This window comes from Carlito syrichta, unplaced genomic scaffold (genome assembly GCF_000164805.1).
Source record: "Carlito syrichta isolate Samal-C Ts95f unplaced genomic scaffold, Tarsius_syrichta-2.0.1 Scaffold86271, whole genome shotgun sequence".
Taxonomy (NCBI): domain Eukaryota; kingdom Metazoa; phylum Chordata; class Mammalia; order Primates; family Tarsiidae; genus Carlito; species Carlito syrichta.
The window spans coordinates 340,478-353,712 of NW_007030367.1; the positions used below are offsets into that span (position 1 = coordinate 340,478).

Here is a 13,235-nt window from a genome sequence, read left to right on the forward strand (position 1 = left end):
TGTAATCCCAGCGCTTTGGGAGGCCGAGGTGAGTGGACTGCCTGAGCCCGCGGGTTCGAGACCCACCTGGGCAAACTTGGCGAGACCTCATCTCTACAATAAATCAAAAAATTAGCCAGGCGTGGTAGCGCGTGCCTGTAGTTCAGCTACTTGGAAGGCTGAGGCGAAAGGATCGCCGGAGCCCAGCAGGTTGAGGCTGCGGTGGCCGGGAGCCACTGTACTCCAGTCTGGGTGACAGAGTGAGACTCCAACTCAAAAAAAAAAAGAGAAATGCACAAGTTTCCAATCCCATATTCAGTATAAAATTAAATGCTTAGCCAAGTACGGTAACTCACACCTGTAATGATAGTCCTTTGAAAGGCCGAGGCGGGAGGATTGCTTAAGCCCAGGAGTTTGAGACCAGCCTGGGCAACACAGCCAGACCTCAGCTCTAAAAAATAAGCTGGATGTGGTGGTGCACACCTGTGAGCCCAGCTACTCCGGAGGTGGAGGTGGGAGGATCACTTGAGCCCAGGAGGTCAAGGCTGCAGTGAGTCCTGATGGTATCACTGTATCCGGCCTGAACAACAGAGTGAGACCTTTACTCAAAAACTTAAAAAATAAAAAATTTTAATAGCTGCTCATGGGCTAGGTAAGTCTCATGACTTTTGAGTTGAAAAGTAAGATAAAATTAATTTGTTTCAGCGTAGCATACAAAGATTCATTGATCATTTGAAAGCAGGCAGGATAAACATTTGGGAGTCTGCTATATGTGCAGTCACAAGTTTACAAGAGTACAAGCAGCAGCATGATGTAAGAGAAAAAGGCCTGAACATAAATCAGGAGACTCCAGTTCTAGTCCCAGCTCTGCTGATAATCTGTCTGACTGTAGCCCAACCACTTTACCTCCTCATCTCTAAAATGGGGATAATGTCCATCACAAGGTGATAGAGATGATTGAACAGTTTAGCAGAAAGTACTCCACAGAAAAGTATTCCAACTAACTCCAACATAATGATCTTTTCAAAAATAATAATATCCTAAGAAAGAATGGAGGTAGAGACTACAAACAACAAAAAGTATGTAAGAGGCTACATTAAAAAGAAGCAGTGTAGCCTGGCGTGGTGGGTCATGCCTACAATCCTAACACTTTGGGAGGTCAAGCTAGGAGGATCACTTGACACCAAGAGTTTGAGACCGTCCTAGGCAACAGAGAGAGATGCTGTCTCTATAAAAATTAAAATTTAAAATATATACATTGAAAGATGAATCACCCAGACTCAGTGGCTCAGCCTGTAATCCCACACCTTGGGAGGCTGAGGTCAGTGGATTGCCTGAGCCCGCGGGTTCGAGACCCGCCTGGGCAACTTGGCGAGACCTCATCTCTACAATAAATCAAAATGAGCCAGGTGTGGTAGCGTGCGCCTGTGGTTCCAGTTACTTGGAAGGCTGAGGCGGAAGAATCGCCGGAGCCCAGCAGGTCGAGGCTGCGGTGGCCGGGAGCGGCCACTGCACTCCAGTCTGGGTGACAGAGTGAGACTCCAACTCAAAAAAAAAAAAAAAAAAAAGGATGAATCAATGAAAATGAACAGTAGTCCATACTTGATATCCTAACAGGTGTTCAATAAACACTGATGCATTATGTTATAGAAAATATATTTGTAATAGCCACGTACTAAAAAGATTAAGATTTTTTTAAAGGTTCCTGTAATGTTTTTATTTAAATGTGCTTTTTTTTTGTTTTGCTCTAAAATCAGAGAATGAATAGAGTACTCTTCATCAAGAGCCTTGTCTTGTCCACTAAAGCCAGCCAGCCATTCACTGTTTCATGCCACAGACTTCTCCAGGGTGGCAGTTACTGGGGGGTCCCCAATTCATGTTGCTTACCTTTCCTGCTGCCAGTGGTCCTTAAAATCTGACCACGATGCTCACTCTGTGTGTGAAAATTTGGGGAACCAAAGGAAATAAAGCTTGTAAATAAGCACTAAATTTTACCAACCCACAATTTGTTTTTGTACCCCAAAAGTACACAGATAGTAAATTTCATAAGATCAAAACAGTTTTTAGTATTTATCCAGCATAATCATTTATCCTAAGCAAACATGTAAGAAGCTTCTTTGAGGCTGAATGAATAGGCCATTAAAAGTAAACAATTCCATCTCTCCAGACCCCAACATGCTCAGATTCACTTGAAGAGAAACACTTTTTAAAGCTGAATTTGTTTTAAGATGAAATTGCCGCCTAAAAACCCTTAGCATACTGCTAAGCCTTATGAGTTCAGACTTGCATGGGAACTCTCAGACTCACCACTCTACAACTGTGTGAACTTGGACAAACTACTGCATCAGTTTATCTGTGCCTCAGTGTTCCCATCTGTGAAGTAGAGATTAAGAGCAAAATATCTAGCAAGCAGTAAGAGTTGAAAAAGATAACACCAGTAGAAAGAAGTCATTTTCTACTGGCATAATAGAATATGCTTTTTCATGTGTCATGAATCTACGTTTCTTAACCTTGGGAGGGTCGGTTTCTCACTTGTCAACCGCAACAGTCACTGGCCATGGCATGCTCTGGAACTTGGAACAAAGTGCTCTCTCATCCACAAACGCTCGCCACTTAGCGCCTCATTTCCAACTTTCTGAAAATAACTCTTCTCCTGCTGAATGGTAAAGGTATAAATCCAAGCTACCAACCACTTTTTAAATTCATCATCTCTGCAGTGGTTTCTTGATACTGATCCTGGACATTCTACATTCAGGAGGCAAAAAGAAAAATCTTTAAACCAAATAACAAGCCACTTGTCATAGCTATATGCTTGATTTATTTGCCATATATAGAAATACAAGTGAGAAAAATGAGATAAAACAGCAAATTATTTATTTGCTTTTTTAGTCTGGGTTGCACTGTGTCCTGCAGGCTGGAAGCAGTGGCACAATTATGGCTCACTGCAGCCTCAACCTCCTGGGCTCAGGCAATCCTTCTGCCTCAGCCTCCTGATTAGCTGGAACTACAGGCATATGCCACCATGTCCGGCTTATTTTTTTTAATTTTTTGTAGAGATAAGGTCTCACCTAGGCTGGTTTCAAGCAATTCTCTCTCCTCAGCCTCCCACAGTGCTGGGATTACAGGTATGAGCCACTGCACCTGGTCAAAACAGTAATTTAATTTCAACTTTAGGCCAGGCTCAGTGGCTCAGCCTATAATCCCAGCACTTTGGGAGGCCAAGGCGAGTGGGCTCGAGAACAGCCTGGGCAAATTGCCAAGATCTTGTTTCTACAATAAATCAAAAATTAGCTGGGCGTGGTAGCAGGCACCTATAGTTCCATCTACTTGGAAGGCTGAGGCAGAAGGATCGCCAGAGCCCAGCAGGTTGAGGCTGCAGTGGCCGGGAGCGGCCACTGCACTCTAGTCTGGTTGAAGGAGTGAGACTCCAACTCAAAAAACAAAAAATTCAACTTCACTTATAAAAATAAATTAAAAGCTTTTTTTTAAAGAGACAAGGTCTCACTCTGTCACCCAGGCTGGAATACAGTGGCGTGATCATAACTCACTGCTGCCTCAAACTCCTGAGCTCAAGCAATTCTCCTGTCTCAGCTTCCCAAGCAGCTGGGATCATAGTCACACACCACTGTGCCTGGCTTTAAAAAACTCTTTAAGCCGGGCTCGGTGGCTCAGCCTGTAATCCCGCACCTTTGGGAGGCTGAGGTGAGTGAATTGCCTGAGCCCACGGGTTCGAGACCCGCCTGGGCAACTTGGCGAGACCTCATCTCTACAATAAATAAAAAAAATCAGCCAGGCGGGGTAGCGCGTGCCTGTAGTTCCAGCTACTTGGAAGGCTGAGGCAGAAGGATCGCCAGAGCCCAGCAGGTCGAGGCTGTGGTGGCCGGGAGCGGCCACTGCACTCCAGTCTGGGTGACAGAGTGAGACTCCAACTCAAAAAAAAAAAAAAACTCTTTAAATCTTTAAAAGCTAAGTAACACAAAACATGCCAAATACCAGTGCATGGATATTAGTGATTAACAGTAGCTATATACAACCATAGGAAGGCAGGACGACATGAGGTCTGAGTAGCTTGGAGTCCAGCTCTGTGATTATGTGGTAGGTAATTAAACATACCAAGCCTCAGTTTCCTCACTGAGAAACCCTTTCTCAGCCACTCAGGAGATGACTGAACAGTCTGGTCCTTTTGTCCCCGCTTTCCCTGACCTTTGCTTACCTTCTGCTATCTCCCTATGTATTCACCTCCCCCAGGGACTAGAAAGGGGAGTAGGGGAAAGATTAGAAAACAGAAGTAGCCATTGTAGCTACCTGCTACCACCTCTGAGAAACTCAAAAAGCAAAGACACAAGCAGCCATTTAAACTGTTGGCCGAAATTAAGTTGGTATGGAGGAGGTGAAAAGACAAACAGTTTTCTCTCCTTCATTATTCATGGGCTCCAAGGCAAGATAAACGGCAGAGGACATCTAGAAATGTTCCATAAATGTTCAGCTTTACCTGAGAGGATAAGGGACAGCTCAGGGAAAGCTAAGGCTGACAGCTGTGATTCCAACTCTGCCAGGAGACAACTGCTGTCTCTCCCAGCCTTGCTGTATTCACACACAGGAATCCAGAATCCAAAATGGCAGGAACTCTAGGATTGAGAGACTTTATAAAACCGTTTGCACCCTGGAGAAAATAGTACTGAGTGACCAGGAATGGGTAAAAAGAGAAATGTTTTGTGCTGTGCCTACATGCTTAAAAGCAGAAAAATGAGAAAAATGAGGACATAGTACTCTTTGAGGGGGCGCTTTGAAGTCCAAGTGTACAACAATACCTGATTGACTCACCCCAACTCCATTTTCAGAGCAAAAGTGCAGGATAATGGAGGAGACTAGAGACAGCTTTGGAAAAGGGGAACACTCATGAACCAACCGCAGCAACAGTGGCCAGTTCCTGCACATTATCATTCATTTAAGTGGAGGGAAAGCAAGGAATGTTGTGGTCACACAGCTGTTACACATGAAGTTATATCCTGACAACCATGAGATCAAACCCATGTTCACAACATCAGGTATTATTGCACACTTGGACTTCAAAGTGCCCCCTCAAAGAGTGCTATGTCCTCATTTTGCCGTTTGTAAGCATGTAGGCACAGCACAAAACATTTCTTTTTTTACCCATTCCTAGTCATTCAGCACTATTTTCTCCAGGGTGCAAAAGGTTTTATAAAATCTCTCAATTCCAGAGTTCCTGCCATTTCAGATTCTGGATCACTGCAGTGTCCACTCCCTGGGAAAAGCGAGCTGCTCTATATTTGACCCTTTTGTCAAGTAAAAGGACTGTCACATCCCAAAGACAGTCTCTGACAAAGGTAAATCACCATAGATGTGAAATTCTGTTCAGCCTGGACAACAGAGGGAGAAAGGCCAAAATCTGCCTTTCTTACTCAAGGTTCCAAGTTTCATTCAATGCAGAACCTGTATGAGATGCATTATCCAGGAACAATCCCCTGCTAGGTTTCGTTTTTGCTTGTGTCATCATCTAAACTCCACTTTAAACTCCTTGAGGACAGTAGCTGTGTCATCTGTTTCTGTATAACCAAAAGTGACTAGAAGAAGGCTAGACCTAAAGGCCGTGGTGAGGCTGAGACACACATGATGGTGCTTTGAAAAGCAGTACCGAAGCTTTGACTCCTCTTTCCTACTTTGGGGAGGCGAATCTCCTCACTCTTTCTTTCTCTCTCTCTCTAATCTGCTTTTAAATAAACTATATTTTCTAATCTAAAAAAAAAGAAAAGCACTATACTTCCACAAAATACCTGTGCCCTGTTTCTTGGAAGGCAATAATTGTTTCAAAAAGGGGGGGATGGAATTTGCATGAGATGGCCACTGCAAATCTGTAAGTCAAAACTTGTAAACAATTTAAGTGGTTATAACTACCTGATGGATACTTACGTGTTGGTTACCGTAGTTATACATCCTTAAGCAATTTGCCTAACTTTTCTGTGCCTCACTTGCTGCCTCTGTAAAATTGGAACCTGCCTAATACAGCTCTCATGAAGAATAAGTGAAATAATAATGTGCAAACAGTAATAACAGTACCAAATGCAGACTTAAGTGTTCGATTAAATGGATCTTAGCTGGGCATGATGGTTCATGCCTGTAATTCCAGCACTTTGGAAGACCAAGGTGGGTGGATTGCTTGAGCTCAGGAGTTCTAGATCAACCTGGGCAACAAAGCAAAACCTCAACTTCACAAAAAATTTTTTTTTAATTAGCTGGGTGTGATGGTGCACACCTGTAGTCTCAGATACTGGGGATGCTAAAGTGGAAGGATTGTCCGAGCTCAGGAGGTTGAGTGATCATTGGGATAATGTCACTGCACTCCAGCCTGGCAACAGAGACTCAGACACAAAACAAACAAAAAAATGTTATCTTATTGTTATTTTGGGGCTACTCTATAATGAATGTTAGAAGGTAAAATGTTCACTATAATGTTACAAATAAATCAAAATATAAAATTAAACATTCACTTTTATTATAATAATGTAAAAATATATTCCATAATTTAAAAAGTTACACCCATGTATTTTAAGCATCTATTATTCATTGGCCATCTCGTTTGCAGTAGAAGTATACAGAAGCATGGACTAAGTTCTAGTTCGATCAAGAGAAACGACATAAACAGAATTTCAACTCCAGGTGGGCGTGTGCTTGAGACGCCAGAGGAGCACAGAGTTGGAACATTCAGCCCAAACCAGAGCTCATGAAGGAACTGCTAAGAGAGATGACGCCAGACCCAAGACAAAGCGCAAAGGAGGGAAGGGTACAATTTCCAGTTGAGCATCTATAACCAATTAAAAAACATGATGGAAGTATCTGTGTAGAAAAAAACTAAGTACAAAATACCTAAGAATAATCCTAGCAAAAAACAAAAAAACAGACAATATGAAGATACAAAAGGAAACCTTTTCTGAAGGGCCAAAAAACACAAATGCATACAAAAACAAGGCATTTTTCTGCATCCAAGGTATTATAAAACTGTGACTCCTCCTCTAAATTAACCCATAAATACAGTGTAACCCCAATCAAAATTCCAACAGGATTTCACAAGCTGATTTTAAAGTTTATGAAGGAGAAAATGTGCAAAATATAGCCAAGAAAATTAATACAAAACAAAATAAAATAAAAGGGGTCTCAGTTGTAACCAACAAGTAAAAAAATATTACCAGGCCAGGCACAGTGGCACATGCCTATAATTCCAGCATTTTGGGAGGTGGAGGTGAGAGGATTGCCTGAGCCCACAGGTTCGAGTCCAGCCCACGCAACTTGGGAGACCTCATCTCTACAATAAATCAAAAAAATTAGCCGAGTGTGGTGGCACACGCCTGTAGTTCCAGCTACTTGGACGGCCAATAAAGAAGGATCGCCTGAGATCAGCAGGTTGTGGCTGCAGTGGCCATGGCTGGAGCGGAGCATGCCCTCCAGCCTGGGCAACAGGTGAGACTCCAACTCAAAAAAAAAAAAAAAAAAAAAGTGTATATATATATATATATATATATATATATATTTCCAAACTATCATAATTTTATTTTACTTTTTCCACTGCCATTACATCTTAGTGCCAAGCTACAATTTAAAAATGTCACTGATGCAGTCATGGTCAAGCTGCCAATTTGGAAACAGGAAAATTAGCATATGATAACTTTTTGCAAATCATGGTGAGAAGGATCAGGGCTGTTGGGGCATTTAGGAAAAAACATGTTATAACCTTACATTATACCTTATATGAAAATAAATCTAGAGCAGATTCAGATCTAAATGTGAAAAGCAAAACTATAAAAGTAACAGAACATGAAACAGATTAGTTATTTTTATACTCTTGGCTTGGAGAAGCCTTTCCCACGTGGAAACTCATAAGATACAGCGACAAATCCAACGCCAAAAAAAAGGAAACTTTCTTCATGGGTGAATACACTATAAACCTGAATCCAAAACTGGTGGCTCACAAGGCCAGGGCTTGGTTGCATTTTTTTTGGTCTACAAGATTTTGTTGTTGATTGTTTTTTAAACGGAGTAAGTTGCCAGCACTTAAACATGGTGCTACCAACAGCCGGGCGTGGCAGCGCGCGCCTGTATGTAGTTCCGGCTCCTTGGCCGGCTGAGGCGGAAGGATCGCGGAGCCCAGCAGGTCGACTCTGGGGTGGCTGTGAGCGTGTCACTGCACTCCAGCCTGGGTGACAGAGTGAGACTCCAACTCAAAAAAAAAAAAAAAAAAATTGGGGCTACCTGGATGTCTGGCAACACCATTTCCTCACTTTTCCTTGGGAATTACCAGCTGAGGCTGAGAAGGGGAGCCCTCTTTGCCTAGAGCAGGAGCTCTCTGGTTCATCATTACTCCCGCCCACCCCGCCACTCGCCCCAGGGCTTCATTTTTGAATCCTACAGAAAACTAAAGGCAGGGGAAAACATGTGCAATATTACATAACAGAGAAGAAATTAATATCGATATACATATATACATCTAAAATGAATATGAAGAAGACAATTTTTTAAAAACGGGCAAAGACCATTTACAAAAGAAATACAAATGGCGGCCGGGCTCAGTGGCGCCAGAGGTAGAAATATTAATGAAGAAATACCGAAGCCAGAAATGGCCGGGCTCAGTGGCTCAGCCTGCAATCCCCAGCACTTGGGGAGGCCGAGGCAAGTGGGTTGCCTGAGCCCGCGGGTTCGAGATCCGCTTGGGCAACTTGGCGAAACCTCATCTCTTACAATTAAAAAAAAAAAAAAAAAAAGCCGGGCGTGGTAGCGCGCTCCTGTAGTTCCGGCTACGTGGAAGGCTGAGGCGGAAGGATCGCGGAGCCCAGCAAGACGCCGGAAGCAGCCACTGCACTCCAGTCTGGGCGACAGAGTGAGACTCCAACTCAAATAAATAAATACATTTTTTTAAAAATTGTTTTCATTATCCAGGCGTGGCAGCCTGCACCTGCAGTCCCAGCTACTGGGGAGGCTGGGGTGGAAGTATTGCCTGAGCTCAGGAGGTTCGAGGCTGTGGTGAGCTGTGACCATGCTACCACCGCACTGCAGTCTGGGAGACAGAGTGAGAGCCAGACTCAAAAATAAAATACATTTTTAAGAAATGATCTGCCAGGCGCGGTGGCTCAGCCTGTAATCCCAGCACTTTGGGAGGCCAAGGCAAGTGGATTGCCTGAGCCCACGGGTTCAAGACCCACCCCGGCAACTTGGCGAAACCTCGTCTCTACAGTAAATCCAAAATTAGCCGGGCGTGGTAGTACGCCTGTAGTTCCGGCTACTCGGAAGGCGGCGGCGGAAGGATCGCCAGAGCCCAGCCGGGCGAGGCTGCCAGGGACAAGGAGCTTGGCACTGCACTTCAGTCTGGGCGACAGAGCGAGACTTCAACTCAAAAAAAAAAGAAAAGAAATACAAAATGGCCACTAAACATATAACAAGAATAATCTCCTAATCAGGGAAAATCACACCACTGTTTTGGCCATTAGGTTTTTTGAAAAAAGAAGATGATACTATCTTGGCAAGAGTATAAGGAACTGGCAAGTTCAAACACTGTTGAAGAGAGGAAATTAGAACAATTTTTGGATGGGCAATTTGGCAACAGTTACCAAATTTTATTTATTTATTTTTACATTTTGTATAAAGATGGGACCTGTGTTGCCCAAGCTGGATTGTGCAGTGATTATTTTCAAAGGCACAATCATAGCATAATGCAGCCTTAAACTCCTGGAATCAAGTGATCCTCCTGCCTCAGTTCCCTAGGTACCTGGGACTACAGGCACACACCACTGTGCTTGGCTTTACCAAAATGTAGAACGTGCATACATTTTGCCCTACCTGCACAGGAATGCCAGGAATTTTACATATGGCACTAACTCACAAATGCTTACTATGATACACATACATATTATAGGATATTCAATACAGCATTGTTTATAATGGCAAATGGAAGTAACCTAAAAGTTCACAAAAAAGGGAAAAGCTAATTACATTATGGTAATGCTACACAGCCATTAACAAGAGTGAGATGGATCTACATTTGTTGATGTAAAAAACTCTTAGATACAGCATACTACTAAGTGAAAATATCAAGTGTCCTAATGATTGCCATAACCTAATCAATTTTAGAGTAAAAGTAAATAATTATAAGGTGATACACACCCCCACATGCACATGAATATATACTATTTTCCCCCATTGCTAAGCACTATCAACATACTTATACAGTTGACCCCTGAATATGGGTTTGAACTGTGCAGATCCACTTATAAAATTTTCTTCTTCCTCTACCAACCCTAAGACAAGCAAGACCAACTATTCCTCTTCTTCCTCAGCCTACTCAACGTCAAGATGATGAGGGTGAAGACCTTTATGACCCACTTCCACTTAATAAGTAAAAAAAGTATTTTCTCTTATTTTCTTTTCTCTAGCTTACCTTATTATAAGAATACAATATAGGATACATATATTATACAAAATATGGGTTGACTGTTATTGGTAAGACTCAGTCAGTAGCAGGCTATTAGTCAAGTTTTTGAAGAGTCAAAAGTTATACGAATTTTTGACTATGTGGGAGTTGGTGCCCCTGACCCACTGCTGTTTTAAGAATGAACTGTATTTAAGGATATATATAATTTATAAACGCAAACATGTTTATACACTTATAATGCATAAACACGTCTGTATATACACTTATGCTTTTTTTTTCTGTACCCTCTGAAGGCAGACATGCTTTTTACTCTATAGGTTTTTGTGTCATTTGCAGTTTTTCTAAGAAGCGTATATTCATGCATTACTTGAATGCTTTTTTTTTTTAAAGGACAGAAAGGGCATTCCTAGGAAAAAAAGACTAAGACTTGTGAAGAAAAATGAAGAATTCTGTGAGGAGTTGTGGAGCCAAGGATGGCATGCTGAGTACCAACTGATGTAGCTGGAGACACCTGTACATGAAGAGTGAGAACCCTGGACGTCCATCCCTGATCAGAGCACCACCTGTAACCATTCAATGTTACTTTGAGTCAACTGCAGCTCTCAGAATCTGCTTAAAAATAACACTTCTGATACCAAATTTTAAATATGATTATCATCACAATGATGCATTAAAAAAGGGCTGGGGCCAGATGTGGTGGCTCATGCCTGTAATTCCAGGTGTTTGGGAGGCCAGGAGTTAGTTTAAGACCAGCCTGAGCAACAAAGAAACACCCTATTTCCACAAACAAATTTAAAAATTAGCTAGGCATGGTAACACACACCTGTAGTAGTCCTAGCTACTTGGGAGGCTGAAGTGAAAGGACTGCTTGAGCCCAGGAATTCGAGGTTACAGTGAGCTATAATCGCATCACTGCATTCCAGTCTGGGGTACAGAGCGAAATGCCCATCTCAAAAAAAAAAAAACAGGGGTCGGGGGCTGGCCACTGTAGTTATTGCCTCTAGGAGTAGGGAGTAGGAGTGATAGTCTTTCTGCTCCTTTATTCCTCTTCCATTTTTCTATAACTATATATTATTTTTATCAGAAAAAATGCACTTTCAAAACAAATTTTATATTTTAGAAGCAAAGCCAGTGTTCCCCAAATAACCCCTAGCCTAGGAGAAGCCTCAAGTCGAGTAAATATGTATAAAGAATTCCCCATGACTGTTAAGATGTTCTTTGCCTAGCTGAGTCCTCCAACTCCTTGCTCCACATTTCAGGCTAGAGATGGAAACAGGTGGACGGGAGGAAAGGGTATTCCTGTCCTTTCTTGGGGTATGCTGATTCCCTCCCACTTCTGAATGGCTCTGAGGCCTCCTGGGCTCGCCTATCTTCACTTCCTACCATCTCTTCCTTCATTTGCTCCTTGTCTTGTTTTCATATTCCTTTCTTCACTCTTTTCCCTACTTCCCCAATCTCCTCTTTTTCTTCAAGTCACTCATGTTCATGGTGGGAGGGATTTGCAGGATGGGAAGGGAGAAGGCTGGGTGGATGAAAATATTCCAATTCTGCAGTTCACCACTGCCAGGCTCAAGCTTTGGTGATGATGGCTGTCCGGCAAGGAAGTAAGAAGCAAAAAAGAGAATAAAAAAATAAGAAAGGCAATCCTACATGGCAAATATTAATAACTTTCTAGGGGTTATCTTCTGATCATGGATTGGATTGGCACCCCAAGTGTGGATTGGCACCCCAAAGTCACTGACAATAAAAATATCCCCAAAGTCAGTGTTATAGGTTTCTGTCTGGTGTGTCACACTATAATTAGGATCAGATCCTAAAAACTAAAAAAAAAAAAAAAAGGTACAAAAAAAAAAAGAAAAGGAAAGGAGCCGTTTTATTTTAAAGTACCCTTCTAGGAAAAGAAAACAACTTAAAGAAAGCAGTTTTGCCCAAAGGCACAATACCTGTAAAAACTACTCAGCTAGGTGCCTTCACTGGGGCCTGTCTTTGCAAGTCCTTAGTTCATTGGGAACTCTGCCAGAGTCAAAGCCAGCAACACTCCTGAAGATGCCATTCCCACCTCGGCACAACCTACCGTGACTGCTCCGTAAACATAGGGGAATGAGTTAATGAACATGCGAGCGATGAGAGAGAAGCAGCACTCTGCTGGGGTGCTTACCTCTTCTGGTTCATGGAGGCCACCTGGAGCCACTCGTTGGTGCTGGGGTTGTAGGAATGCGCAGCGGAGATCTCCTGGCTGGTGATCCTGTACCCGCCCACTATGAAGAGGTAGTTGTCCAGGATGGCGGACCCATAACCCCTGACATTCACCAGGTCGGGAGGAAGGTTGTTGGCCAGCGGGAACCAACGCTCAGTCATCTCCTCGTACCTGAGCATGGACGGGGGCTCCCCCTGGTAGGGGTGCGGGGCCAGGGGTCCCCCCAGGAAGTCCCCCAGGGCCACGAGGACAGGAGTCCCCGTCATCCGGGCCTCCCTCAGCCTCTGCTTCAGGCCGATGTCCCCTGAAGGCTGGAGAGGAGACCCCAGGAAGTGGAACTGGGGCTTGCACAGCACCTCGTGGAAGTGGACGACCATGAAGCGCCGGCAGGCCTCCTGCAGGTCGGGCAGCCCGTACACCTGCGACAGGCGGTACATCTCCAGGCAGTTGTTGAGCCGCACCCGGGACAGCAGCAGCTGCAGCAGGGACGTGACCTGCAGGAAGGAGGCCGCTTCCACGAGCTCGGACAGCAGGCTCACCTCGTCCATCTCCTCGTCCTCCTCCACCTCGCTGTCCTCCCCGCGCGCGCCCAGGGGCCAGCCCTCGCAGGCCCCGCCGGCG

At 43.7% G+C, this 13,235-nt stretch overlaps 1 protein-coding gene across 1 annotated transcript in view; it reads right to left on the reverse strand.

Annotated features, from left to right (window-relative positions):
* The window catches only part of KLHL42 (kelch like family member 42), a 25,794-nt gene extending 12,565 nt beyond the window's left edge, over positions 1–13,229 (reverse strand). Inside the window, exon 1 of the mRNA XM_021711881.1 lies at positions 12,576–13,229. Within this exon, the coding sequence (XP_021567556.1) occupies positions 12,576–13,162 (587 nt within the window). The 5' untranslated portion in view covers positions 13,163–13,229. The remainder of the gene's footprint in view (positions 1–12,575) is intronic.
* Positions 13,230–13,235: the final 6 nt, after the last annotated feature.